The sequence below is a fragment of the Xyrauchen texanus genome, chromosome 40 (assembly GCF_025860055.1).
Source record: "Xyrauchen texanus isolate HMW12.3.18 chromosome 40, RBS_HiC_50CHRs, whole genome shotgun sequence".
NCBI lineage: Eukaryota > Metazoa > Chordata > Actinopteri > Cypriniformes > Catostomidae > Xyrauchen > Xyrauchen texanus.
Genome location: NC_068315.1, coordinates 12,767,083 through 12,794,983, shown reverse-complemented (window position 1 = coordinate 12,794,983; position 27,901 = coordinate 12,767,083). Strand labels below are relative to the sequence as shown.

The following is a 27,901-nucleotide window of genomic DNA, read 5'->3' as shown; positions in this document are numbered from 1 at the left end:
GGGTTTTCAAGCACAGCAGTCTCTAGAATTTACTCCTAATGGTGCCAAAAACAAAAAAAAAAACATCCAGTGAACAGCAGTTCTGGACGGAAATGCCTTGCTGATTAGAGAGGTCAACAGAAAATTAGAGAGGTCAACAGACTGGTTTGATCTGACAAAGTCTACAGTAACTCAGATAACCACTCTGTACAATTGTGGTGAGAAGAATAGCATGTCAAATGCTATTCTAAGACACAGGTTGGTGCTGTTTTGGTGGCACAAGGGGGACCTATACAATATTAGGCAGGTGGTTTAAATATTGTAGCTTATCGGTAAAAAAAAAGTTTTGATATGTCATACTGTAAGGGTGAGTAAATTAGAGATTTATAATTTTAGGGTGAACTATCCTTTTAAAAGTAATTTGAAAATGCTTTTAAACTAATTTGAGCCTATCATTGAATTTGGAAAAAATCTGCATTTGAATACTTTCAATTTTTGTCCTCATACAGGTATAGACTATATTTAATTGCTGTTTCTCTGTGCCCAGTGGCTTTCTAGTTTATACAGTAGTTGACTACTTTATAAGGCTATTAAATATCTCTCCAGTATTTAAAATGAAATATAGACCAAATAAATTCTCAAAACTGACCCCTCTGTCTATGCCTCTCCTTCTTTGTCTCTTTCACACACGTGTATAAACATTCCCACAAACGCAGACATTAGGATGAGTAAGAAACGCACACTCTTTTCAGTATGGCTTTTAAGCAAAAACAGAATGGGGTGAAACCCCCTGATGTGATTCTCCAAAATGCGCTGTTTGCGAAGGGTAAAACCTGGTAGCATGTCTCTTTAAATCAACGCTGCAGCGGTGATGTGCCCGCGAGCTCAGCTGGTTACAACCATTTCCACCTCTGCAGTGGGGAGTCTCTATCGCGCGCTTAACAGCGCCTCTCACGCGACAAATGACATCCAGTTCTCTCTCTCTCTCCCTCTCTCCCTCTCTCTCTCTCTCTCTCTCTCTCTCTCTCTCTCTCTCTCTCTCTCTCTCTCTCTCTCTCTCCTATCGCTTGGTAGATCCCACGCAAAAGTGAAAACTTATCAATCGCCTTCTGAGGGGACGGGAAAATATACCAAGGATTCTGGCCATGATGTTTTTGGGAACTTGTTTGCCTTCTTTCCCTCATATAGACTAATGTTGCATCGATAGGATTAGACTGGTTGTTTGTCTTCCATAGAAATGGAGTATATTATTTGCGCTCACGCTCGTCAAGTCAATCTGATAATGGGACGTAGTGATGGGGTACGACACCAGTTGCTCTCTTTAAAATAGGTAAGGATATATGCATTCAATTAAACGTTTTACTACATAGTAGCCATAGTGGCAGCACAAATAGCATAATCTCGTTACGTTGCTGCATGAAGTGCAATTCACAATATAGCTCGTGAATTCAGCCGCCTATAAACATTTGCCGATGAAAGTCTTGAGTGAGCCGTTTTGGTATAAGGTAAGGGGTGTTGGCTTCGTTTGCTCAGTCATATGGATTTGAATAAGGCAGCGGAGTGTGATGAGATGAACCGTTGTTCAGACTCTCAAATCGAAGAAAAATTATATTTTATTGTGATATTTAGTCTGCTTACGTCGTCAAGAGGTCATCCTGTTGCTGTTGTTTTTCGGATGCTCGTGCTATAAAATTCGCACAAGCAATATTTCCATAGTCTTTCTTACGTCACGGCGCGTGAAGAACGAGCGCACGTGCCCAACGGAAATCACCGCAAACGACTTAAGTTTGTGAATTCCGCACTGATTTTAAACGTTCGTGGATAAATGATTCGTTGTGATATTCGTTGTGTTTTTTCTTGGATGTTTCCAGGACCCGAGCACCGCAGCCTCGTGCTGGAGAATGACCCCTTCCCCCCCATCCCACTGCCTGTCGGAATGCCGTTTCTCTCCGCGTGCACAAGGGCCGCGCGCCAGATGGCAGCATCATAACCGACTGTGATACTACATTGACACTATTGCACTAAAACTGGACCCTTACTTTGCAGATCTGATGGTGAGTGAACGATGAATTCCAATTCACCAAAGCACCACATTTACATCTTGTTACTCTTCATGGGTTTTCCACAGCCATAAAACTTTTCAATGATGACATAACCCATTTGTTTATCCTTTTAATGTTAGTGACAGATCTTTCCAAACAAGCTAGCGTTTTCGATGGGCATTAGCATTGATCTCGGACTATTGACAGGATGTGTTCTACGAAATTAAAGCGATGCCTCACAATGGCATCACATCATAGATTATCGCTATATTCCATCAGCGGCAGAGACAGAATCCATTTGTTGTAGTGTCAGACTCTTGCTCAGTATCCCTGCACTGTTAAATTAACTTTATTCAATTACATGTAGTCGATGCGCTTAAAGCATTTTGTCTTCGAATAACTGAAAACTGTTAGAGATTGTGTAGAAGGGATTTAGTCAGAGGGTAACTGCACTGGTGGCTCTGGAAGCTGGAGAGCGCGTGCAATGAATATCAATTGTCGTTGTCAACTAATCATCACAAGGGGCTGTTGCGTGTCAGTGGCCTTGGTTTTCCCCTCGTCGATGTTGTCTCGGAGTCAAAGGCGAATTTACTTTGCTTCAGTGTATGAGCGGATGAGAGTGTATGAGCGGTTCTATGACGTGTATAGCGGTTTTAAATGTGTGTGGCTCGACGTTACCTGCTCTGTGACGTCTGTATTGCCGTATGACGTCTGTTGTCGCCGATTCCTCTTTTCAGATATCCAGCCAATCAGGTTACTTGTGTCAGCCAACCAGGCAAAAGTCCCCCGCCAAACCAATCACATCACATCACCATGGAGCACCTTTTAGCGCATTATCCGTTTTAAGCACCAAGGACAGAGACCCCGACACGAATCCAGTCAATTGCTGTGTTAGAGATTGACACAATCTACTCATTTAAGAATAGAATCTCAGAATGTTATAAATGTTGGCCTATGGGAAGCAACAAGTTGAGACAAAGACAGTGTTACACGTAAAACATATATTTTGAAACTTTATTTTATCAGCAGATACTGTTTTGCTTTGGAATTATGCTTTAAAAATGTAGAAAGAGGTACAAAAAATATTTTGTTGTTCTAACAATCATTTCCATTGAAAATGTATTGGATCTGTTGAACAAATGACAGGGCAAAATTTAAGAGAGCCACAATGAAAGATAAAAAAATATATATATAAAAAAGTATGATAGCACTGTGATTAATGTGGTAAAAAAAAAAAAAAAAAGCACTTTAAAAAATTACCCTACAGTTTTTGCCATTCTTAACAATTGAACTCAGATTGTACATATACAGTATTATGATAGTCTTGATAGAACATTACATATTCATACTGTGCATATTTCAATATGGTTTCATTTTTCTGATTTCATTTATTTTGGTAAGTGTTTTATTATATTACACATAGAAAATAATATTTGCACATACATGTGCAGAGCAGCTATTTGAAATTGCACACAAATGCACACATTTTAAGATTATACTGAACAACATCATAGCTCCCCACCATCAACATTGCTGCTGAAAATTGAATTGCATGCTGAAGTCAGTTTAATTATAGATCATATGGTAATTCTTTTTAGTTGTTTATACAAAATTTAAATCTTGAATATTAAACAGTAGTTGTGAAAAGAATACAGACAGTTGTTATATAATAGGTGTTTTACTGCTTTTGTTTTGTGCTCTGTATGAGAGTTAGAAAGAGAAGAGAGAGCATGCATGCATGCAAGCCTGTGGGCCTTGTGAGTGCATCTGTGCATGACATTTACATATCGGATATATTTGTAACATTTGTATGTGTCGAAATTAATGTGTAAATATGAGTGTGTGTATTCATATATATTTATGAATATATCTGCAAATGCCTGCAACAAACCCATGCAGTCATTTTCTTTTGGAAAGATGGGTCTGTCCACTGGAGCAGACTGACTGACCAAGTTCTGTCTCTAGATATGCCTGCTCACTGAGGCACACAGAGGGAGAAGCCAAGAACACTCTTAATGCTCAAGATGCTTTAAAATCCTAAATATATCAATTTTATAACTTCATATTTGAAAAAAATTATTTAACTATATTGAACATTTTCAGGTTTGTAAAGGCGTTTTGTTGTTCAATCAATTTCAATGTCTCAATTATAATCACTTTTCTTATAGGACCGTGAGAAAAGACAAGTGTCAATCTCAATGTACTCAGAATATATGATGTACCTGATGAAAGGGCCAATGTATCCTTTTCCTATTGTTTAGCTGCTTCCATTTTCTTCAGAATTGGATATGTCAACTTTCATTTGATCACCCTTTAAAACCTCCCAACCATTCGTCTCTTGATGGCACACATTATAAAGCTGATTTTAGTGGTCAAATTTAATCAGTTATGGTATTCATAAAATAGATTTAGTTTTTTTCTGGCCAAAGTCCAAATGGCAGTATTATTTACACCTACCAAAACGTGATTTCAAGACTGGTCTGGAATGTTAATCTGCAAGCAAAAGAGGGTCTGTACACAGACTGATAGCAGTTCATATTGAGTGAGCGATGATCCTCTTCTTCTCTGCATGCTTGTTGGCTGAGACCTGAAATGGCATCTCTTCAGAGCTCACTTTTTGTTCAATGACCTTTTTTCTACTCACATGGTGATTGGCTAAGATCAGGCTGGAGTTGGCAGAGGCCAGATCAAGAAGCGAGTTCAGCAGGTCCAGTCCTGCCGCAGAGACAGACCTATGATCTACCAACATTAGGGTGTCTTTTGAGGACATATCCCAAATAAAACATTGGCATGGTAGATGGGGCTAGGTATCAGCACTGACTTCTCGATTAGACTGCAGTACAGTTCACACACTTTCTATTTGATTTTATTCTATTTGATATGGATTTATTTAACCTGGTCTCAAAGGATCATGTCACTTTACCTACATTTTTGCAAAATGATTTTTACTTGGCTCATTGTACGCATTGTGGTAGTTTCCTGGTGAAAACAGCAGATTATTAGTTCTTAAACACTTACTTTTCAATCTGTTCCTACAAGCTTATTTTAGTGACAGAGATGGCAGAGCACTAAACCACTGTGAAGAACACAGCACATGTAGACAAAACATTTGTATAATTAAATCAAAGCTCTTGCACTTTAATTATCACACTGGACCATCTAGCGAATTGTTAATATGGAAAAGTGAAGCTTAATCTGTGCCTATAGTTGCTTTTTGGAACTATCAGTTATCGGCAAAAATCAATGCAGAAAGTTGACAATAGTTTTTTTAATTATTCCAACATGTTCCTCTGTTGCCAGCATGAGAGTATTTTACAGAACGTGTTGATTCTACAGTATAACAGTGGCCTCTAGAGGTGAAATATTGGGATTTTGGTTGAACAATATCTGGATTGTATTAATTTTGGACTCTTGCAGCATTTATTTGTCCGTCAAAGCCAGGAAAGACTATGAAAATGTTTTAGCATTCTTTATATCAATTTTAAAAACTATAAGCCAATTAATCGGTTATGTGCCTTTCCCACCATTTTTTATCGGTATCAGCAAAATCCACTATCCGTCGATCTCTTGAAACTTCCATCAAAAACACACGTCAAAATAAAAGATAATGTCAAAATAAAAGCACAATTCAAAATAAAAGCTAGACAAAAATGAAATTGCAACAGAAATATATTACAAATAAATAGTAAAATTTTAAATTCACTATAGTAATATTAAGAATAATAATGATTAATCGACAATAATAGTACAAATAATAATAATACTAATTAAGCAAGATATCACAAGCAAGAGTGCTCTTTTGCTGAATAAAATTTGTTAAAAATGCATTGGTATGTTGAAAAGTAACTGTTTTATTTACACTTGTTAAACATTTTAAGAATTAATATGATTAGATACCATTTTGAAAATAAATAAAACTTTAAAACGAAAAAAACTAAAAAAAGATAGAAAATGAAAAGAAATAAAACACATTTCAGAAGGGTCCTACTTGAAAACACTTAAGCAATGCATACTTAATTCAGAAACACGTGAAAGAAACATTAATTAATTTTCATTTATTATTTACTTTGAAATTTAAATAGGCTAAAGGAGTGTGTTCAATAGCAAATTACCATATAAGTATATTTTTTCTGTGGTATCAATATTGTTATCGAGAACCTTGACATTTGTCTGGTATCATTTCCGACTACTGAAATTTTAGTAATGTGACAACACTAGAACAAGTAATGTCATTTTCATATCACCACAGTCACTTATTTGTCATGAGATAAGTCTGGATTTATCTGGGAATACTTGTTACAACGTCAACAAGTCTGTTTCAATGATTGTATCAATAGCTTGATCTCGACATGCGGCACAATTCATAACATGCATTGTGAATGCATACCTTGGGTTCACTTTATTTTCAAGTTTGCGTATTTTCAAATATATTTGTCAGCTACAGGTGGCCATACCAAGCCAATATCATATAATGTAACAACATGGAAGGGATTACTGAGATGCCAACATTTCTCCAGATTTAAAATGAGGAGGAATATTATCAACTACACACAGAACCGCAAAGGTCTTCCTTCATAACAAATAACAGCAATAAAAATAATAACAAAGTTATGTGCTTTGTTTAAGGATTCAGTGTTGGTAGAGTTACTGTGTTTTGCCTTTGTAGGGCAGATTCTGCAGAACAATACAAATGTTATATTGTTACTGAGCCCTAATGTTAGATTTAAATTTGACCTGATTTTTTGACGCTTCTTACAAGCAGATGTATTAATCTCTGGTTTAACTAAAAGAGATTTGGCTGGCTCCAATGTTATTGATTAAATATCCTACAATTTATAGTAAAAGAGTGACCAACACTGCTTTCAATTAGGCCTACCTTGTACAGGCACAAGCATATATTCGTAGATTTTCCTGTAGTTAGGTGACATTGATGAGATCTTTATTCTTAGATGTACAGGCTTTGACTAAAGTGTACTCCAAATCCTTGACAAAACAGTAATTTACTGATACACTGTTTGGGATTTCTTCCTGTAGGATGCTTCGGGCACTTATAGGAGCTGATATTAATCAGCATTAACTTTCTGTGCAACACTGGTTCGATGTCTTGGTCGTTAAAAGGTATGGTATCTTTGCTCAAGAACCGAGGTCAAAAGATCAATAATGTGACGCTGAGTGATGCTTTATGGGAAACTGATTAATGGGCAGCAATTGTGCTGATGCCACCTTGGATTGAAGCAGACATGCACTGAGGGAGATAAGGCACAAAGGTTGCAAGTGCAACAAATGTAGTCATAATTAATATAAAGCTAACTCATTTAATTTATTTTGAGTTAAGTAATTTTGTAATTATGTTTGATTAAAATATAACAAAGACATTAACATATAAAAATAGCCAGTTTTAGTGTTGAAAGGTTACATTGATTTTGATTTCATTTTATACAAATGTTTGTTTTGTTCCTGTAATCTGACTGGATGCCTCACTGTTTTTATAACTCCACTTTATTCATGCCTTTCTCAACATGCTGGCAGTCTGCGTTGTTTGTCAATGGTTGATCATTCATTGTTTGGAACTATTTTCATTAGCAGAGCTAATATAGACAAAATAACTGTCCATATTGTGTCTGCAATGCAAGTTACTTGATATGAACATCTTGTTTTTAGAACTGTTAAAAGCAAATAACACTTGCAGTTATGCTGTTGTACTGAATCTTAAGGCAGAATCACAACCAAGCTGATATTTAGGTCAACAGCACTCTTGTTATGTCATATTACTTAAATTAAAGTATCTTTTTTCCACAGCTAAAGCCTTACTAGGCCCTAAACTGGCCCTCCATAGGGCCTGGTTTTATCACAGCCCTGCAGATCTGCCAAATGTATATGTCCTGGTGAAAGGATGTCTATTAATTTTTAAATGGGCAATCTGTGCATTATAGCATACTGCTGATTGCCTTTCCTTGTAGTCCATTTCTCTTTTACAACCTAAGTCTAGATATATGTCAGACATTTCAGGATTAAGAGTAAGGTGAAATTGGCTATTGTAATATGGAGAGAGTATTCAGTCATTCATGTCAGAGTGCAGAGACATGCATGCACATCTGTGGTGCTGGATGCCAGAGTGGAAGGAACCCTTCAGGCTCATAACAAAGGGGATCTTCCAGCTGGGTGATAAAACAGACATGCTGAAAGAGATTGATGCATATGGGGGTGTTGTCTTTAACTCACAGGGACAAATCTCTCCTCTTCCATTGTTTTTCTTTCTTCCTGTCTTCCCCTTTCCACTCGCCCTTCATTTCTCCCTCTTATTTCAAATCAAGAGATGTAACTTGTTTTACAGGTCAGTTTCTCAAATCAAACTAAATACAAGTCATGCAACTCTGCCATCATGTATACTTACTGTTCTGGGCACTGCATGGACAAAGTGGTACAAAGAGTCAGTTTGAAGTCTGGAAGTGTTATAACCTTCTTCTCTGATTCTGATTTGTGTGCAGGATTTGAAGAGGGTGCTGTCTTTCCCTCCATATCCAGGGGACTATTTGCACCCAGTGGTGTACGCCTGCACTGCAGTGATGTTGCTCTGCCTGCTGATTTCTATCATGACATATGTAGTACACCACAGGTATGTTTCATGACACCAGTTAAGCTGTGGCATAAATTATGAAATACATTTAAACAGGACTGCGGTCCTGTGTTTTTCTAATTGACCAAATTTCAATTAAGTTTAACATTCAAATATACAGGATTCCCATAGTCCAGGGGAATTTTAACATTGTGAATCCCATGCCTATAAAAGTCATGGAAATGTATAGAATCTTTAACAGTCATCAGAAATCATGCAAATTAAAATGTTTTATATTAATTTATTTAGTTATGCTTAGCTATAAAATATTTCACTAAATATGTCAATAAATCACTCTTTGTTAGGGTTGGGAAGTTAGATAATTAAAAAATATATATTTATGAGTATGATTTTTATGACTTTCAGTTTGGTTAACAGTTCTCGAATGTGATTTCTTCCACAAATACGATTGCAACACCGTACTAAAATTCTCTGTCTGACAGCAGTGCTTCCTGCTACTACTCATTGACACTTCAACAACGCTGCTATTGAATCAAAAGTGCAAAACAGGGGGTCACGTGATGCTATGCGAGTTTCGGATGTGTGAGCGGCAATCTCTGCACACTTTGCTAGTTTTGATATTACTTGTAATGATATAAACCGGTGAGATATGATCCATAACTGTTCTAGGAAGACAACATTTTAAAGAATTAAAAATCTTCGGGCTCTGGAGACATTAAAAGACACTTACGTCATCCGGAGGCCTCGGACTAGCGAGTCAATTTGGAGGGAGAGGTGAAAGAGATTTGGTTTGAATTGCTGAACGTATCGGCAATGCTGATGAAGGAGGATCTTGCTGCAATACGTCGATCAATCACTGCCATGGAGACAAATTCACTGAGGTGGTTACAAGAGTGGCAGATGTCTAGAAACGTATCGATAATCTGGAGTCATCGGAGATGGAATTAGCTGCTAATCCGCTAGCGACCAAAGCAGACTTGAAGCGTGTCTAGGAAAAGTTGGAGGATATGGTAAATCGTAGTCAGCAGAACAACTGTTCTGTGCAATTGTTGAGTGAGGGTCATGGTGGAGTTTCTGGACAGGCTCTTTCCGAGTCTACTCGAAATAACAGGCCATAAGATGGAAATCGAGCATGCTCATAGAGTTCCAGCTCGGCGATCCGGTGAGGGAGACAGGCCCCGATCGGTTTCTGGCCAAATTTCTGAGATCATCCAATAAAGATCTTGTGTTATGTGAGGTGAGAAGGAAAGGAAGGTTTTCTTGGAAAAACCACAACATATTCTTGTTCCGATTCAAGGAATGCAAGAAAGTCTTACATCTACAGAAGGTCACTTTTGCACTGATGTTTCCAGCCAAATTGAGAATATATGCTAAGGATGGCCACAAAGTATTTACATGTCCTCAACAAGCATTGTCATTCATAAAGACAATGGAGTAAGTCAATGTGTGATTTTCACATTGCAGCCAAGTGGGCCTGACACACTAAACATTCACTTGACCGTTCAACGAAGCTGGTTGCCTTTTTTGTTTCTTTTTGTGCTGGTTCCGCCTAGTGGCTGGAGTTTGTTCCACAGTATGTAGTAGCACTCCTTCAAGAAACTCTTGCATCGATGGAGGGTCACTTTTGCACTGATGTTCCCGGCCTGGTAGAGAATAGATGCTAAGGATGGCCGCAAAGTATTTACATGTCCTCAATGGGTGATGTCCTTCAAACGTCGACTGTTTGAGTTTAAGAGGGATGGACACTGGTTGGTGCTGTCGCACGCTGGGTTAATGCGCACATTTTAATTTTTTCTGTTTGTTTGTTTCAGGGTGGAGGATTGGGGTTTATTATTGCACTAATGTTGAAATGTGGTCTTTATAATTTTGTTTTTGACTCACAATCTATTTATCAAAATGTCAAATGTTAATATGAGTGGATTGTCTCTCTCCACATGGAATGTGAATGGTTGGGGCACCCCATAAAAAGAAGGGTTTATTTATCTTCTTAAACCTAAGAAATATGATATAGTATTCCTTCATGAAATGCATCTTTCCATGCAGGAAGTGTAGATATGGGGTGTGCATGTTTTCTTTAGTGCTGGCTCAAGTAAGAGCAGAGAGAGTCATTACATTGATAAGTAAACATCTACTTTACGCACCTAACGCTGATGATCATGGCTTTTTTAAAGATCTTGAAGGGATGTTGCAAGCCGCTGGCACCCTTCATGATATAATATTGGTAGGAGATTTTAATCTGTTGATGGACTCAATTCTTGATCATAGTGAAGCAAAAGTGTGTAAGCCCCCTAGCGCAACGTTGACATTTCATAGGATGAGTAAAAATCTTGGTCTTATTATTTGGAGACTTTTGAACCCATCTGGTAGGTCCATAAGATTTATTCTAGAATAGATTTTTTTATACAGTATATATCGAAGTCCCTCATTTCATCGAGTTTAGAGATGTTGCCACATACAGAGAAAAATAAATAATATTGTTGGCACTTTAATGTATCCCTTTTGCTAAATCCTGAATTCCAACAAATGTTAAAGGCTGAAATCACTTTTTACTGTATATGGAGACCAATTGGTGGGCATGGCTTGGGAGGCACTCAAGGTGGTTCTTAGGGGGTGGATCATACAATATGCCTCATTCATCAAAAAATCCAAAGCAAAAGAACTCGTGGAGTTGGAAGGGAATATTAAAAGTGCAGAGGCAGAGCTGAAGCACCGAATGTCATCTGATGGCCTTAGAGAATTGACCCAATTGAAATACAGATATAATACTATTTTGTCACAGAAGGTGGAGTTTTGGCTATTCAGGGCAAGACAGTCATACTTTCAGTCGAGGGAAAATGTAGGGAAGCTTTCAGCTAAATATATAAAGTCTTTTTCTACCATTCCCTCAGTGAAATCTGCTGGTGGTGAAATTTTTAACTGGGCCATTGATATTACATTTACATTTTACATTTATTCATTTGGCAGACGCTTTTATCCAAAGCGACTTACAAAAGAGGAAGAACATCAGCGAATCATCTTAGGGAGACGGTGGTACAAAAAGTGCCATATTACAAAGTTTCACTATCATCAGAATAGTATACAAAACAGATTTAAGTGCAACAAGAAATGTAAATAATTATTATTTTTTTTTTTTTTTTTTTTTAGTGACCGGTTAAGTGCTTTTGGAAAAGATGTGTTTTTAGCCGTTTTTTGAAGATAGAGAGTGAGTTAGCTTCTCGGATTGAGTTGGGAAGGTCATTCCACCACCGTGGTATGATGAAACTGAAAGTCCGGGAAAGAGTTTTGGTGCCTCTTTGTTTTGGTACGACAAGGCGACGTTCCTTAGCCGACCGCAGGCTTCTGGTGGGAATGTGGCTCTGCATAAATGTTTTTAGTTATGCTGGAGCAGACCCAGTGACTGTTTTATATGCCAGCATCAGGGCCTTGAATTTAATACGTGCATGAACTGGCAGCCAGTGGAGAGAGACAAAGAGTGGTGTAACATGTGCTCTATTAGGTTCATTAAAGACCAGACGTGCTGCTGCATTCTGGATCATTTGGAGAGGTCTAATAGCACATGCAGGAAGGCCTGCAATGAGAGCGTTACAGTAATCCAGTCTAGTTATGACAAGGGACTGAACGAGCAGTTGTGTGGCATGTACAGAGAGGAAGGGTCTTATCTTCCTGATATTGTAGAGTGTAAATCTACATGATCTTGCAGTTTTTGAAATGTGGTCTGTGAAATTTAGCTCATCATCAATGGTTACCCCTAGATTTCTGACCGTTTTGGAAGGCGAAACTGTAGTTGGACCCAGCTGCACGGTGATGTTGTGTTCAACAGCCGGGTTGGCTGGAAAGACAAGGAGTTCGATCTTGGCAGGGTTGAGTTGAAGGTGGTGATCCTTCATCCAGGCTGAGATGTCTGCCAGAGCGGTCACTGTGGTGTCGTTGGGCTGGAAAGACAAGTAGAGTTGCGTGTCATAGAGAGTTTAGAGACCTCAGTGTCAGTTAAAGGAGAGAACATAGGGAAAGAAGGGTTGCATACAGGAGCCAGGTGTTTGACAGGGTGTGGTGCTGTGAATGTATTGCTGATGGCTGTAACCTTATCAGTAAAAAATGTGGCGAATATATCTGCTGTCAGTGATGTGTCAGGTGGTGGAGGGGGAGGGCAGAGAAGTGTGTTAAATGTTCTAAACAAGCTACGAGTGTCTGTGGTGCTGTTGATCTTGGTCTGGTAATATGAAGTTTTTGCAGTTTTAACGTTATTTGAAAAAGTTGCAAGCAGAAGCTGATATTTACCTAGATCAGCTGGATCTTTAGATTTCCGCCATCTCCTCTCAGCTGCCCTAAGATCAGTCCAATGTTCACGAAGGACATCAGACAGCCAGGGGCTGGGTGGTGTAGTCCGTGCTGGTCTAGAGGAGAGAGGACAGATGTTGTCTAGACAGGTTGTTAAAGTAGAGCTAAGTGTGTCTGTGGCAGTGTTTACATCAAGCATGGAAAATACATTTATTGTGGGAAGAGAGGCAGAGACATCAGTGGAAAGGTGAGAGGGTGAGAGGGAACGGAGGTTACGGTGAAAGGAAACCAAAGGTGGGGTCGGTTTTACAATGGATGGGAGAATCATGTTGAATTGAACAAAGTAGTGATCAGAGACATGTAAAGGTGTAACAAGAATATTAGAGGTGGTACAGTTACGTGTAAAAATGAGGTCCAGCTGGTTGCCTGACCTGTGAGTTGCTGTGGTGTGTAGTCTTTCCAAGTCAAATGAGGCCAGAAGAGTATTCAGTTCAATGGCCTGGGGTTTGTCTTGGTGTATGTTGAAATCACCAAGAACCACAAGTGGCCTGTCATCCTCTGGCAAGGAGGACAGCAGGACATCCAGTTCCTCAAGAAAGCTTGTCAGCTGACCTGGGGCGTGATAGATGACAACAAAATGTAATTTTGTGGGTTGCATTGTAGTAATGGCATGGAATTCAAAAGATGTATTGTTACATAGTGAAGCCTGTGGTGAAAAAGTCCAGTTATTATGAATGAGCAAACCTGTTCCCCCACCCCTACCAGTATGTCGAGGGGTGTGGGAGAAGGAGAAGTTGTTGGAGAGATCAGCAGGTGTTGCTGTATCCTCAGGACGTATCCATGTCTCTGTCAGTGCCAGGATGCTGAGGGTGGACTGCATGGCGAAAGCTGGAATGAAGGCAGCTTTGTTCACAGCAGACTGGCAGTTCCAGAGTCCCACTGAGAACGAGAGTGGAGCAGGTGTTGAAGTGCAAAGCGTCCATAGGTTGTGTGGGTTGCGTTTGTCTTGCATCTGTATCTTGTGAACGGTCTACAACAGATAACAGGGATGTGCTTGAAGACATGTGTTATTAGTGAACTAGACATGTTAGTATGTATGTATAAGTAAAGTAATAAAAGAGATAGAATAGAAAAATAATGCTTAATAATGCTTTTAAAGAATTCTATCTTGATTTATATTGTTCCACATCTTAGTCTTCTGGTGAAGATATTAGGAACTTTGTGGATCCATTAGAACTCCCTAAACTGACAACTGAGCAAAATAAAGAATCTTGATTTTGAGATAACCTTGGAGGAGCTTGGCGAGGTCATTGAGGCTATAATTAACTAACCAGTGTAATGATCGCTAGACAAATTATTTTAATGGAATGGAGCTCAGCTGGGGCGCCCCCATTTCAGGAGTGGTGCATGGAGATGGGGAGGGTGGGGGCTTTTAAGGAAGTGCCATTTAAAAGGCGGGGTAACTTAGATTTGTTTGTTGGAAAATGGGGCAACTATTTTATGTTTTTGGAGGGAAATCTGGAAATGGCAGTGAAGAGAGTGGTATAGCTATAAATGTGTATGATTAATATATATATATACAGTGCATCCGGAAAGTATTCACAGCACTTCAATTTTAAATATTACTGCCAGGATGCCAGGATCACATCATCATCATCGAGCAGCAATTGCTGCATCATTCTCGACTAACTACCTGACTCCTGTATTAACAACTTTCCTTAAGGGACTTGCTGCTGTCAGTGTAAGCAAATTCTCAAGTTTCAACTTCTTGCACTGAGTGTAGTTACACAGGTCAATATGAAACAGACACAGACCAAATGAGCACCTTCAGAGGGCCTACTTAATGCTACATAATCCATTTAAAATCATAACTGGCAGTGGTGGGATTTGAACCCACACCTCCAAAGAGACTGGAGCCTAAATCCAGCACCTTAGACCCCTCGGCCACACTACCATACCAATCTGCAGTTTCACATTCACATTCTGCAAAAAGACATTTTTGAAGCAAGTCACCCACAGTATTTAAGAATCCTCAATGTTCCTCAGCGCCTTAGATCCCTCGGCCAGACCATCATGGAAAAGGTATACACTGATTCTCCCCTACATTCTGAAATAGTGGAAAAGTTTGGTTCGGTTCATCTCTATGAAACCTTAATTTTCCTCCAAGAAAAGCAAAGACTGCCCAGTTGAGATAACATGATGCGTCACTGAGAGAGTGTTCTTATCTTGTTTTTTATGCTTAACCCTCATTCTTCCACTCAATACTGATACTGCCAAACCTTCGGTCAATTCACCTTCATTATGAACAGTCATAGTGACTTGAACTGCTGAGCCTTTAACTCCACGTGGTACAAGCTGACACAGCAGCATTCGAAAAGGACACTCTGGCAGTGGTGGGATTCGAACCCACACGCCTTGGACCGCTTGGCCATGCTACCCTTCATTCAGAGTTTCCTTAGGCTTTTTTCAGACAATTGTTTACATGTCTCCATAATCCATTGTTAATCACTCCTTCTGATGAAGGTCCACCCTCCTGCAGAATGAGGTATCATCTCTAGTCAAACACAACTGGGTCATCTAATAAAGGCCTTGGTGGTTACTTAAAAATAAGTGTTGAAACAAAACCCTGCAAGAAGGGTGTTTTAATGGAGTAGGACTGAGTTGCCTGCCTTAGATGCCAGGATCACATCATCATCATCGAGGAGCAATTGCTGCATCATTCTCGACTAACTACCTGACTCCTGTATTAACAACTTTCCTTAAGGGACTTGCTGCTGTCAGTGTAAGCAAATTCTCAAGTTTCAACTTCTTGCACTGAGTGTAGTTACACAGGTCAATATGAAACAGACACAGACCAAATGAGCACCTTCAGAGGGCCTGCTTAATGCTACATAATCAATTTAAAATCATAACTGGCAGTGGTGGGATTTGAACCCACACCTCCAAAGAGACTGGTGCCTAAATCCAGCACCTTAGACCCCCTCGGCCAGACCACCATGGAAAAGGTATACACTGATTCTCCCCTACATTCTGAAATAGTGGAAAAGTTTGGTTCGGTTCATCTCTACGAAACCTTCATTTTCCTCCAAGAAAAGCAAAGACTGCCCAGTTGAGATAACAAGATGCGTCACTGAGAGAGTGTTCTTATCTTGTTTTTTATGCTTAACCCTCATTCTTCCACTCAATACTGATACTGCCAAACCTTCGGTCAATTCACCTTCATTATGAACAGTCATAGTGACTTGAACTGCTGAGCCTTGAACTCCACGTGGTACAAGCTGACACAGCAGCATTCGAAAAGGACACTCTGGCAGCGGTGGGATTCGAACCCACGCGCCTTGGACCGCTCGGCCACGCTACCCTTCATTCAGAGTTTCCTTAGGCTTTTTTCAGACAATTGTGTCCATGTCTATTTGTGAAGCAATTCACCCACAGTACTTAAAAATCCTCAGTGTTTAATGGAGGACATCCTTGGCAGGTGTAAAGGCCTCCATAATCCATTGTTAATCACTCCTTCTGATGAAGGTCCACCCTCCTGCAGAATGAGGTATCATCTCTAGTCAAACACACCTGGGTCATCTAATAAAGGCCTTGGTGGTTACTTAAAAATATGTGTTGAAACAAAACCCTGCAAGAAGGGTGTTTTAATGGAGTAGGACTGAGTTGCCTGCCTTAGATGCCAGGATCACATCATCATCAAGGAGCAATTGCTGCATCATTCTCGACTAACTACCTGACTCCTGTATTAACAACTTTCCTTAAGGGACTTGCTGCTGTCAGTGTAAGCAAATTCTCAAGTTTCAACTTCTTGCACTGAGTGTAGTTACACAGGTCAATAAGAAACAGACACAGACCAAATGAGCACCTTCAGAGGGCCTACTTAATGCTACTAATTTTTGTAATTTTTAAATATTACAAAAATACTAAAAACAAAATACCCCATAATGACATAATGAAAGAAGTTTGTTTGAAATCTTTGCAAATTTATTAACAATAAAAAAAACAAAAGAAATCACATGTGCATAACATAATATTGGAATAAGGCTGTAACATAACAAAATGTGGAAAAAGTGAAGGCTGTGAATACTTTCTGGATGCACTGAAATATATATATATATATATATATATATATATATATATATATATATATATATATATATATATATATATATATATATATATATATTCAGTGGGTACGGAAAGTATTCAGACCCCTTACATTTTTCACTCTTTGTTATATTGCAGCCATTTGCTAAAATCATTTAAGTTCATTTTTTTCCTCATTATTGTACACACAGCACCCCATATTGACAGAAAAACACATAATTGTTTACATTTTTGCACATTTATTAAAAAAGAAAAACTGAAATATCACATGGTCCTAAGTATTCAGACCCTTTGTACAGTATTTAGTAGAAGCACCCTTTTGATCTAATACAGCCATGAGTCTTTTTGGGAAAGATGCAACAAGTTTTTCACATCTGGATTTGGGTATCCTCTGCCATTCCTCCTTGCAGATCCTCTCCAGTTCTGTCAGGTTGGATGGTAAACGTTGGTGGACAGCCATTTTCAGGTCTCTCCAGAGATGCTCAATTGGGTTTAAGTCAGGGCTCTGGCTGGGCCATTCAAGAACAGTCACAGAGTTGTTGTGAAGCCACTCCTTCCTTATTTTAGCAGTGTGCTTAGGGTCATTGTCTTGTTGGAAGGTGAACCTTCGGCCCAGTCTGAGGTCCAGAGCACTCTGGAGAAGGTTTTTGTCCAGGATATCCCTGTACTTGGCCGCATTTATCTTTCCCTCGATTGCAACCAGTCGTCCTGTCCCTGCAGCTTAAAAACACCCCCACAGCATGATGCTGCCACCACCATGCTTCACTGTTGAGACTGTATTGGACAGGTGATGAGCAGTGCCTGGTTTTCTCCACACATACCGCTTAGAATTAAGGCCAAAAAGTTCTATCTTGGTCTCATCAGACCAGAGAATCTTATTTATCACCATCTTGGAGTCCTTCAGGTGTTTTTTAGCAAACTCCATGCAGGCTTTCATGTGTCTTGCACTGAGGAGAGGCTTCCGTCGGGCCACTCTGCCATAAAGCGACTGGTGGATGGCTGCAGTGATGGTTGACTTACTACAACTTTCTCCCATCTCCCGACTGCATCTCTGGAGCTCAGCCACAGTGATCTTTGGATTCTTCTTTACCTCTCTCACCAAGGCTCTTCTCCCCCGATAGCTCAGTTTGGCCGGACGGCCAGCTCTAGGAAGGGTTCTGGTCGTCCCAAACGTCTTTCATTTAAGGATTATGAAGGCCACTGTGCTCTTATGAGCCTTAAGGGCAGCAGAAATTTTTTTGTAACCTTGGCCGGATCTGTGCCTTGCCACAATTCTGTCTCTGGCAGTTCCTTTGACCTCATGATTCTCATTTGCTCTGACATGCACTGTGAGCTGTAAGGTCTTATATAGACAGGTGTGTGGCTTTCCTAATCAAGTCCAATCAGTATAATCAAACTCAGCTGGACTCAATTGAAGGTGTAGAACCATCTCAAGGATGATCAGAAGAAATGGACAGCACCTGAGTTAAATATATGAGTGTCACAGCAAAGGGTCTGAATACTTAGGACCATGTGATATTTCAGTTTTTCTTTTTAATAAATGTGCAAAAATGTCAACAATTCTGTGTTTTTCTGTCAATATGGGGTGCTGTGTGTACAATAATGAGGAAAAAAATGAACTTAAATTATTTTAGCAAATGGCTGCAATATAACAAAGACTGAAAAATTTAAGGGGTTCTGAATACTTTCCGTACCCACTGTATATATATATATATATATATATATATATAAAAGTTTGTGTGCTTTTTGTGTGTGTGTATATACAGGAATATCTACTGTGTACTGTATTCCTGTGCGACCACAGGAATGTTTGTTGAGGTTCAGGGCGAGGTTGGGGATTGGGAGGGGTAAGGGGGTTTTAAATTGTGGGGTTTAAATGTTGATTCTATGTATATATGTTTTGCTTTTCTTTATTTACTGTAGAAATCAATAACAAATTACAAAAAAACCCACAAAACAAACTGAGCGATCAGTATAAACTGATTCCCAAACAAATTACTCTTATGAGCTAGTACATTTTAATCTACAGCATGAAACATACTGTTCAACACCACCAGTATAGTCCGATTCCCAAAGGAATTACTCTTATGAGTAGGTTAATTTTAATCTTGACCACAAAACATAAATTGGAATCTGTTCATTCACAGCTTGTGTCTTTTTTAAAAAGAAATTGCCAATAGGCTTTAGTTTATATCGTAGCCCACACAAACATATTCCCCATGTCCACTGTACTGCTGCTAGAGAGTGAATTTGGTACAGAATCTGAGGAGCGATCTCAATACCAAGTCCAACCGCTTTTCGACTGACTTGAGAATCGAACGATGTTCATACTGACCATGTAACCAGCCCACAAACAAACTCGTTGTATCCTGGCCTTTACGTACGACGTAGCTGGAGCCGGTGTGCAAGTCGATGCAGATTAATGAGAAACAAGCTAGTAAAAACATCATAATAGATCATTGTTTTCACAATACACTAAACATAAAGAAAAAAGAACACTACTCATGTTGTACATCCCAAGAAGCCTCTGAAAAACGGCTGCATTAAAAATAAATTCCAGATATTTTCCTCACGTTTATCTCCTATGTGATTATTATTGGATTCTGTTTGGAACAACCCTACAGCAGGGATTGTGCTCCATTTGAAGTGCCCTGCAAAGTTATCATCAGTGCCAGTGAGAACGCAGCCATATGTACTGAGATGTAGGGAAGGGTGCGTTTTTGTTCTAACAAGCATTTGAATGGACAAGGTTTCTCAACCTCTATGTGATGTCATTCATGTTCCTGAGTCTTTTTAGCCAGAAGAGAGAGAGACTGTAGATTTCAAATGCTTATATATTCAGATTTTTTTTTTTCAACATTTAGAAGCATGCCAGCATGTAGATGACCTTGAAGTTAATAGATATGGACTTAAAGCAGAAAAACTTTCATTTTGATTTCACGGAGTCTTTAAAAGAAAATAAAAAAAGAATTATCCAGTATTAATATACAACTGGAAAAGTAATGAAAATGTAGAGATCAAAAGGTGTGGCAACCCTGAATGAAGTGTTATACACAGTCCCTTTTTGTACTGTTAGACTGTATGGTTCAGTTTTTAGCAAATTTCTTTAAAACTTCCTTCCACCTCCAATTCGTACAAACATAGCCATTTGTGATACAAGTACTCACACTGGAAGTTCACAGTAGGAAATATTTTTGGAACAATTTGCCATGAACCTGAGTCAGACCTCCAATATTTATAGTATCATCCCCCTAACTGTCACAGCTATTCTCAGTGAGTAATGCTTGCACTGTGAAGTGTGGCCACTTCTATCCTTAGAGGGACAAGGCCACATTTAGTGAGCCACACAAATCTGAGATACTTTGCAGATGGGGCCAGAAAGATTCTTTAGTTATAGTATTGTGCTTCAAAGGCACTTGCTTGTTTAATTCTTTCAGTTGTAAGCTGTTTATAGATTACTCATGGCATGATTGTCTGTTCATCTAATACGAGTCTGTGTGTGTGTCTGCAGCATAATCCGAATCAGCAGGAAAGAATGGCACATGCTTCTTAACTTCCTCTTCCACACTGCCGTGACGTTTGGGGTGTTTGCGGGAGGCATCAACCAGATCAAATACCCTGTGCTCTGTCAAGTGGTAATCCTCCCAGTTCCACACCTTGTTTCCTTGGCCTGAGCAAACCACATTATTCATTCCCAGTGTCTGCGATACAAAGTCACTTACATATGGCCTCTTTGACACCTGATCTGGCATTGCTGCCATTTACTGAGGCATGGAGAGCTCTGTTTGACAGGGATGCTCAGTGATGGGCAGCTAATGCAGTGGAGCACTACGATTGGTGTAGGCTTTCAAAATGAAACACTTATTACTTCATCACTCACAATTGCCAGTCTAGACCAGTGAGTCAGATTAATTTGATTATGCTTATAGCTGCATGGTTATTAAACATATTTTGGTTAATGACAGCAGGAGGCACTCAGATTTAGAAACATCAGATTTATGACTAGATGCATACTGAACATGCATTTGAGATATTATACACAATATATCCATGGCATTGAATGTCAAACACTGCATGTTGACAATGGAAGTGACCCCTTTAATATTTATTTCTAAAGTATTTACATGATCCTAAATTCAGGGTTGGGGAGTAACAGATTTAAAATACAAAATATAAGTAACTGTACTTAAACTCAACTACAGTTACAGTTTAAATCATTGGTAATTAGAATATAGTTATATTCAAATGTATTTAGGTTACTGAAGAGATTACTTTGCATATTATTGTGATTTGTTTCATTTAATATTTAGTCCTTTCAGATGTAAACATTTATAAATATATAAATAATGATGCGATCCAAAGTGCATTTGAGCAGTGGTGAAACAGTTTCTTATGATATGTTACATTCATACGAGCACGTTTGGAGTAAGTTTGGAGCAGAAGAAATAGAAATAAACCTTGTATAAATTGTCAGCTTTATGCTAAGTTAAAATGCTATTTCTAGCCATTTTACATGTATGTTACCAGACACAATCATATTTTTTTATCTAGAAAATTCACGCTGGATCATTTTTTTCTGGTAAGACCTTTAATATTAGGGCAAAAATCATATTTTTGATCATTTTCAATTTGATTGATCTTTTTTTAGAAACAACACTGCATAAGACTGCATAAGATATTTAGGTTTTTCAGAGAATGTATTTTTAACGTGTATTTTGTCTTACTGTACTGGCAGAGTTTTTATAGTCAAAACAAGTGAAAAAATGTACCAGTGCTGAAGAAGAAATCCAAAGTATTTAGAATATGTTACTGAATTTGAGTAATCTAACGGAATATGTTACAAATTACATTTTACAGCATGTATTCTGTAATGGAATATATTTCAAAAGTAACCCTCCCAACCCTGCCTTAATGTATCAAATTTACCATATAAAATGGTAAAATTTTCAAAACATTCAGAGCCATGCTGGGGGAAAAAAATATTAAACAAGCTTAAACTGGTTTACTGGGTTTAGCTGGTTTGCCAGCCTGGTCAGATTGGTCTGTTTGTTGTTTTTATAGGGGTTTTAGGCACTTTTCAGATGGCCAAGCTGTGAGATCAGCTGGTTGACCAGATGAACCAGCTGATCACCAGCTTAGATTGGCAAGGCTCGGGGATCAGCTTAAACCATCTGAAACAGCAAGCCAGCTCAGGCTGGTTTTATGATGTTTTTCAATATGAAGCACATAATATTTTGCACCCCATATAAATCTCATATATATAGTGTATGGATGAATGAGTGAGTTTATTGGACGCAGTGTGTTTGTTGGATGCAGTAAGTGTTTATTGGACCAAAGAGGACCTCACTGTCTGAGGAGGATTACCTACACACATATGCACACACACTACAGAGCTGCTTCAGATTTATCAGTATGTTTCTGTGCCCACTCTGCTCTGTATGATTGAGCTTTTAATTTGTAATGTTTCTTTTTATTCATTGGCAGGTTGGCATTATCTTGCACTACTCCTCCCTCTCTAGCATGCTATGGCTGCTGTTCACTGCCAGAACTATCTGCAATGAGGTGTCCAAAGCCCCACCCATATCCTTGGACAGAGACCCTCCCAAACAGCCACGCCCTAAAGCCACCATTTTCAGGTAGACAGCAGGAATTCCCATGGATTTGCTTACAAGCATAGGGTTTGGAATCAAGAATGGGTTGGGAATAAAATAATACTTTTTTGCCAAAAATGGTCTATTCTTTCTTCCTTAAAATTACGGAATTTTAAGGAATTAAAAAGTGGAATCAGAATCATGACCAGAATCGTTAAAGGGGGATTTACCCAAATTAACTTTCTGTCATCATTTACTCACCGTTATGTGATTCTAAACCTAAATGAGTTTCTTTCTTCAGTGAGCACAAAAAGAGATGTTAGCTTCAGTCACCTTTCACTTTCATTGTGTTTAATTTCCCATACGATAAAAGTAAATGGCGACTGAGGCTAACATTTTGTCTAACATCTTGCATCTTTTTTCCCATACAATGAAAGTGAATAGTGACTTTCATAGTGTCATTCTCCTAGAAACAACATGAGTAAATTATAACATAATTTTCATTTTTGGGGGAACTATCCCATTCAATTCCTTACAATTCCTATCCCTCGACAAATTGCTGATGCAAATGTTCTTTTGGTGGGACATGTAAACAATGTGAGTTGCGGTGTATGGAATTATTTCTTTTCTGATCATCATTCAGATAATATATGAAATATTTATAAAATGCATTCCTTGTGAGACCTGCTGGAATACCTAATTTCTTTTGTCATTTTTTCACCTCATTTCTCCTCTTTGACCTCTTGTCAGGTTTTATCTAGTGAGTGGTGGAGTCCCCCTAATCATAGTGGGAGTTTCAGCTGCTGTAAACTTGGATAACTATGGTAGCAGAGATGATGCCCCTTAGTGAGTATCCTGTTTGCTGATGATTCCCAATTAGCTGGCAGTTGTATATGTTTACTTTTTAGTGAGCCTTCAAATATCACAAGTGTCACTGATTCTGAGAAATGTATCTTAATTAATGGTATAAATTACCATGAGGTCTGTAATTAGATGGAGATTTAAAATTACACTGTCAGTTTAATAAATGTCTCTGTTGCAGTTGCTGGATGGCCTGGGAACCCAGTCTGGGAGGCTTCTATGTTCCCATTGCCTTCTTGGTTTTGGTAATGTGCATCTACTTTCTATGCACATTTGTGCAGCTAAAGCAGCACCCGGAGCGCAAGTACGAGCTGAAGCCCATGACTGAAGAACAGCAACGTCTAGCCGTGGCTGAAATCGGCCACTGCCATGCTGTCAGTGGAGAGCCAGGAGAGCACGGTGATCATTCAGGCTGCACTGCCATCACGGCCTCCATGTTGGCCAATGAGCACTCTTTTAAAGCTCAATTAAGGGCCGCTGCCTTTACGCTCTTCCTCTTCCTGGCCACTTGGGTGTTTGGAGCACTGGCTGTATCACAGGGCCATTTTCTGGACATGATCTTCAGCTGTCTATATGGAGCATTTTCAGTCACGTTGGGGCTTTTTCTGCTTATTCAGCACTGTGCAAAACGTGATGATGTCTGGCACCGGTGGTGGGCCTGTTGCCCCAACAAACCAAAGGTGGAGGTCAACGGGGAGGCAGCAGGTAATCCTGACCCACCCGCCCAAAGTCACAGCCATACACCATCCCATGGGCAGAACCAAATCCACTGCCAGGTAGACACTTCCTGCACAGATACACCTCTGCTCTCCCCACACCTCCACTCTCCATCTCCGCACTGTAAATTGGGTACTTTACCCTCCACCCAGAACCAAACAAGCACCTGCTGCGCCACCCTGCACAGTCCCTCACCCTTGCTTGGGAGCCGCCCACAGTCCCTCCCCGATGAATTGCCACGCACAACTCTGCCCCTGCAAAGCTGCTTAAAGGACAGGTCTAAGACTCGCTCCTTCAACCGACCTCGGCCCTGCCTCAGGGACTATTCTTACCACATGACGTCCACCAGCATGGACGGCAGTGTGCACAGCTCCCACCTGGACAGCCCTCACAGCATGCACCTGGACAACCCGCTCACCTGCCACGCCTCACACTTGGATACTCAGCTGTCTTGTCACAGCCCCCACCCTGACAACCAGCTGCGGTGCCCCAGTCCCAGTCCTCACCTCGAGAGCCTGGCCTCTCACAGCCTGCACGATAGCATCTCCTGCCATAGTGCACACTTGGATTGTCAGCTCTCCTGCCATGACGGACACACCTGCCACAGACACATGTGCTGCACCAAAGCAGACCCGTTTTCAAGCATATGCTGCCCCAAAACTGACCCCTTTACTGGTACTTGCCAGGTAGGGGACCCTAACATGGGACCACTAATGTATAGTTGTCCTAAGATGGCTGATAAAGAGGAGGATGTAATGCTGCATTTGGATATGACCCCTCCACGGGTGACTCTGTCATGCTCCCAGGCCACGCTCAGCAGGAAAGGCACTCTCAGCCGGAGAGGGACAATAAGCCGGAACAATAGTCAGCACGAGGACTACCTACTTACTTCTGATTCCACAGGTAACATTAGGACTGGACCTTGGAAAAATGAGACCACTGTGTAGGCCTGTGACTGAGAGCCAGCAACCTGTTTCTTGTCTGAGCTAAACTACTGTGTAGTCCCAGGTCTGTAACCCAAAGGCCCTCTCTCCTGTGAGCTAAGCTACTGTGTAGTCTTTCCGCTGTGACTTCCCTCTCTTATCTGTCGATACATTTTCTTCCCCTTCAAAGATGAGATAACACCTCTGCTTACCTCTTTCAGATATCTTTTCACAATCAACTCAGCTACATTTAGTTTTATCCTCTTGCCATTCTGAAATGGCAGCAAAGAACACATGACATGCATTTAATTGGGATGATCTTTTATAATCAAACTGGTTTTTGTACATGTATTTTTGGGTACGGTTACATAATGTGCAATTATGTCATTGTGGACTTACTGTATGTGTGTTAAGTGTGGGTGAGAAATCAAAGAGTGCATGTGTTTATATGTCTATTTGCATGTGACAACATGCTCGTGTTCATATACCCGTTAACAAGATTTCCAGTAGTGCAAGGTGAGTCCTCTCTTTTGGAGCCAAAATCGCCCACATTTCCGGTTTGCATTTTAGTAAAACAAAAAATGTGTCACCAAGTGGGAAAACACCAGCACTTTTAACTAGTAGCATATATTCAATTTAAAAATAAAACTGAACAGACATTGAGATTAGTCAATGAACATGGCTATTTTTAAGTTCAGGTGACAGGTCTTGGTGTCATTTATATGTGCCAAACGTTAGAATTTATATAATTAAAATACAACCTTTAATCTACCCCCAAAAGTACCAAGTAGTCTGTGATACGTGGATAATGTTGTGTGGCTGCCACAACTAAACTGTCATTATTTCATCTTCAGCGATAAAACAGCAAACAAATAGGCTCCCTGTGTTTCCATGGTGACAAATCACGAAGAGAGGTGCCCAGCCAGAATGCATTTTGAACTGCACATGTGATGTATGCGCACACAATATTTAGTTACTGACAGCAAGGTGCAGAACAGTTCAAGTCAATGGCCTTATAATAACCATCAGTTATATACATTGATCAAAAGTCTAAAGTTGCACTAAATCATTCAAACATGTTCGCCATAACGAAAAATTATTTTCTACTCACCTAATGAGCTACATACAGTCATATGATTGCCAACTTAATGGAAACACTGGAGCTTGTAGTAACCCCATGTGTCATTACTCATTTTTATACTGAGCCAATTACGGAGGGCTTCACTTTCCAAGTTTGTAGGAAGGAGACAGGTTCTCATTAACAGATTATATCTAGTCACTGTGCCAACTCACTTTGCACACAGGAATCAGCTGATTTACTGAACATACTGAAGCTTTTAAGATCTAAGATGTTGCCTGGACTGGAAACTTATGTAGCTGTGAAACAGTGGGCAAAGCAGTGGGTAAATTATGACAAATACATGGTCACAGAGGTATACATTTGTCTGCTCTCATTAATGTTGTGATCATATTTGTCACATTTTGTTTTTAATATATTGTGCCATTTAATGAATGAAAGTGGCAACAGAAGATATTGGAGTGATGTGAACTATTTGAAAGATTCCTTGTTTATGTTGTTTATTTGTGAGCTCAGGGATCACGTTGCATCTTTCACTCGTAAAACCACACAGAAATACATTTGCATGGAATTGATGTTATTTACCCCAGAGTCTTTCACCAAATTAGAGTTAGGCCTTTGTTACTCAAAATGCTCCTCAACAGAACCATGTGTTCTGCAGATGTGTAGTACATGGATACTAATAAGCCCTCCTTTGAAGTTCTGGTGGACATTAAATTTATCTACCTGCCTGATTTACCAAGTCTTGTGCTTTATCTTCACCCACAACATTTATATGAGAGAGCTGCAGCGTTTTAATTTTTTGGTCAGTTCATGTGATTTTTGCACTAACCTGACCCAAAGCCAGTGGTTGTTTCTTCTTTTTCTTTTTTTTAATACATTTGTCACAATTTCCAATAAATGTATTTTATCACCAGATGTTGAGATCCTGTTCTTTCTAGATCAAAGGCTCACCCAAAAATGAAAAGTCAGTAATTTACTCACCCTCATATTGTTCCAAACCTGTATGACTTTACTCCATGAAACGCATAAGATGTTAGGCATAATGTTAGCCTCAGTCACTGTCATTGCATTTTTTTCCCCTTGCAATGAATGTGAATGGTGACTAGGGCTGCCAACTTTCTACCAGTCAAATACAGTACATTCCACCTCTAAATAAGGGAGTTTTTTATTCCAGTGGGGCTCCTGCACTAGGCGCTGCACAATGGTTAAAGAGGTCCACCTAGAGCTGATGAAAAACAATTGAAAGCAGCGCTGATGGATTAAAAAACAAACAAAAAAACAGTTTGAACACCCCTAATATTCTTCAAATGAAAACTGCTTTAAAACAATCACCAGGCAGAACCAAATTTCTGTCAATCAAAAAAACTAATTTTACCAAAAGAACGAAGCTGAAATCAGTAGAGAAACAATATTTTTCTGTTTTAAACAACCACACATCATAATGGATTTTTATGGGAGAGAAAAGGCATAACTTGAAAATATTTTCTCATCGTTATTTAGCTAAGTCTCTCGTCCAGAACGAGCACTGACATATCCCATATATGCAATGTAACATCATGTCAAGAATAGATGCATTTACTGACATTCTGGAATCATCACTTTATGCACTTAAATGCTATATGCTTAGTCAAATTAGCTTGCTCCTGACAGAAAACACGACAGAAAACGCATGATCTTTTCCTCAGCTGCTTCTTTCAAGCATGGCATCTGTGCTATGTAGCAACTGCCGATATCGCACACAATAT

At 39.5% G+C, this 27,901-nt stretch overlaps 1 protein-coding gene and 1 non-coding gene across 2 annotated transcripts; one reads left to right on the top strand and one right to left on the bottom strand.

Moving 5' to 3' along the window:
• Window positions 1-1,986: 1,986 nt before the first annotated feature.
• LOC127633824 (adhesion G protein-coupled receptor A1-like) lies at window positions 1,987-26,994 on the top strand. The gene is made up of 6 exons (XM_052113155.1): window positions 1,987-2,033; window positions 8,510-8,637; window positions 20,495-20,618; window positions 22,468-22,619; window positions 23,325-23,420; window positions 23,617-26,994. Exons 1-6 carry the CDS (start codon window positions 2,031-2,033, stop codon window positions 25,097-25,099), a joined length of 1,986 nt encoding a protein of 661 aa, XP_051969115.1. The 5' UTR covers window positions 1,987-2,030; the 3' UTR covers window positions 25,100-26,994.
• On the bottom strand, window positions 14,749-14,830 carry trnal-uag (transfer RNA leucine (anticodon UAG)). Its single transcript has one exon. It is a non-coding gene; the product is annotated as a tRNA-Leu (tRNA).
• Window positions 26,995-27,901: the final 907 nt, after the last annotated feature.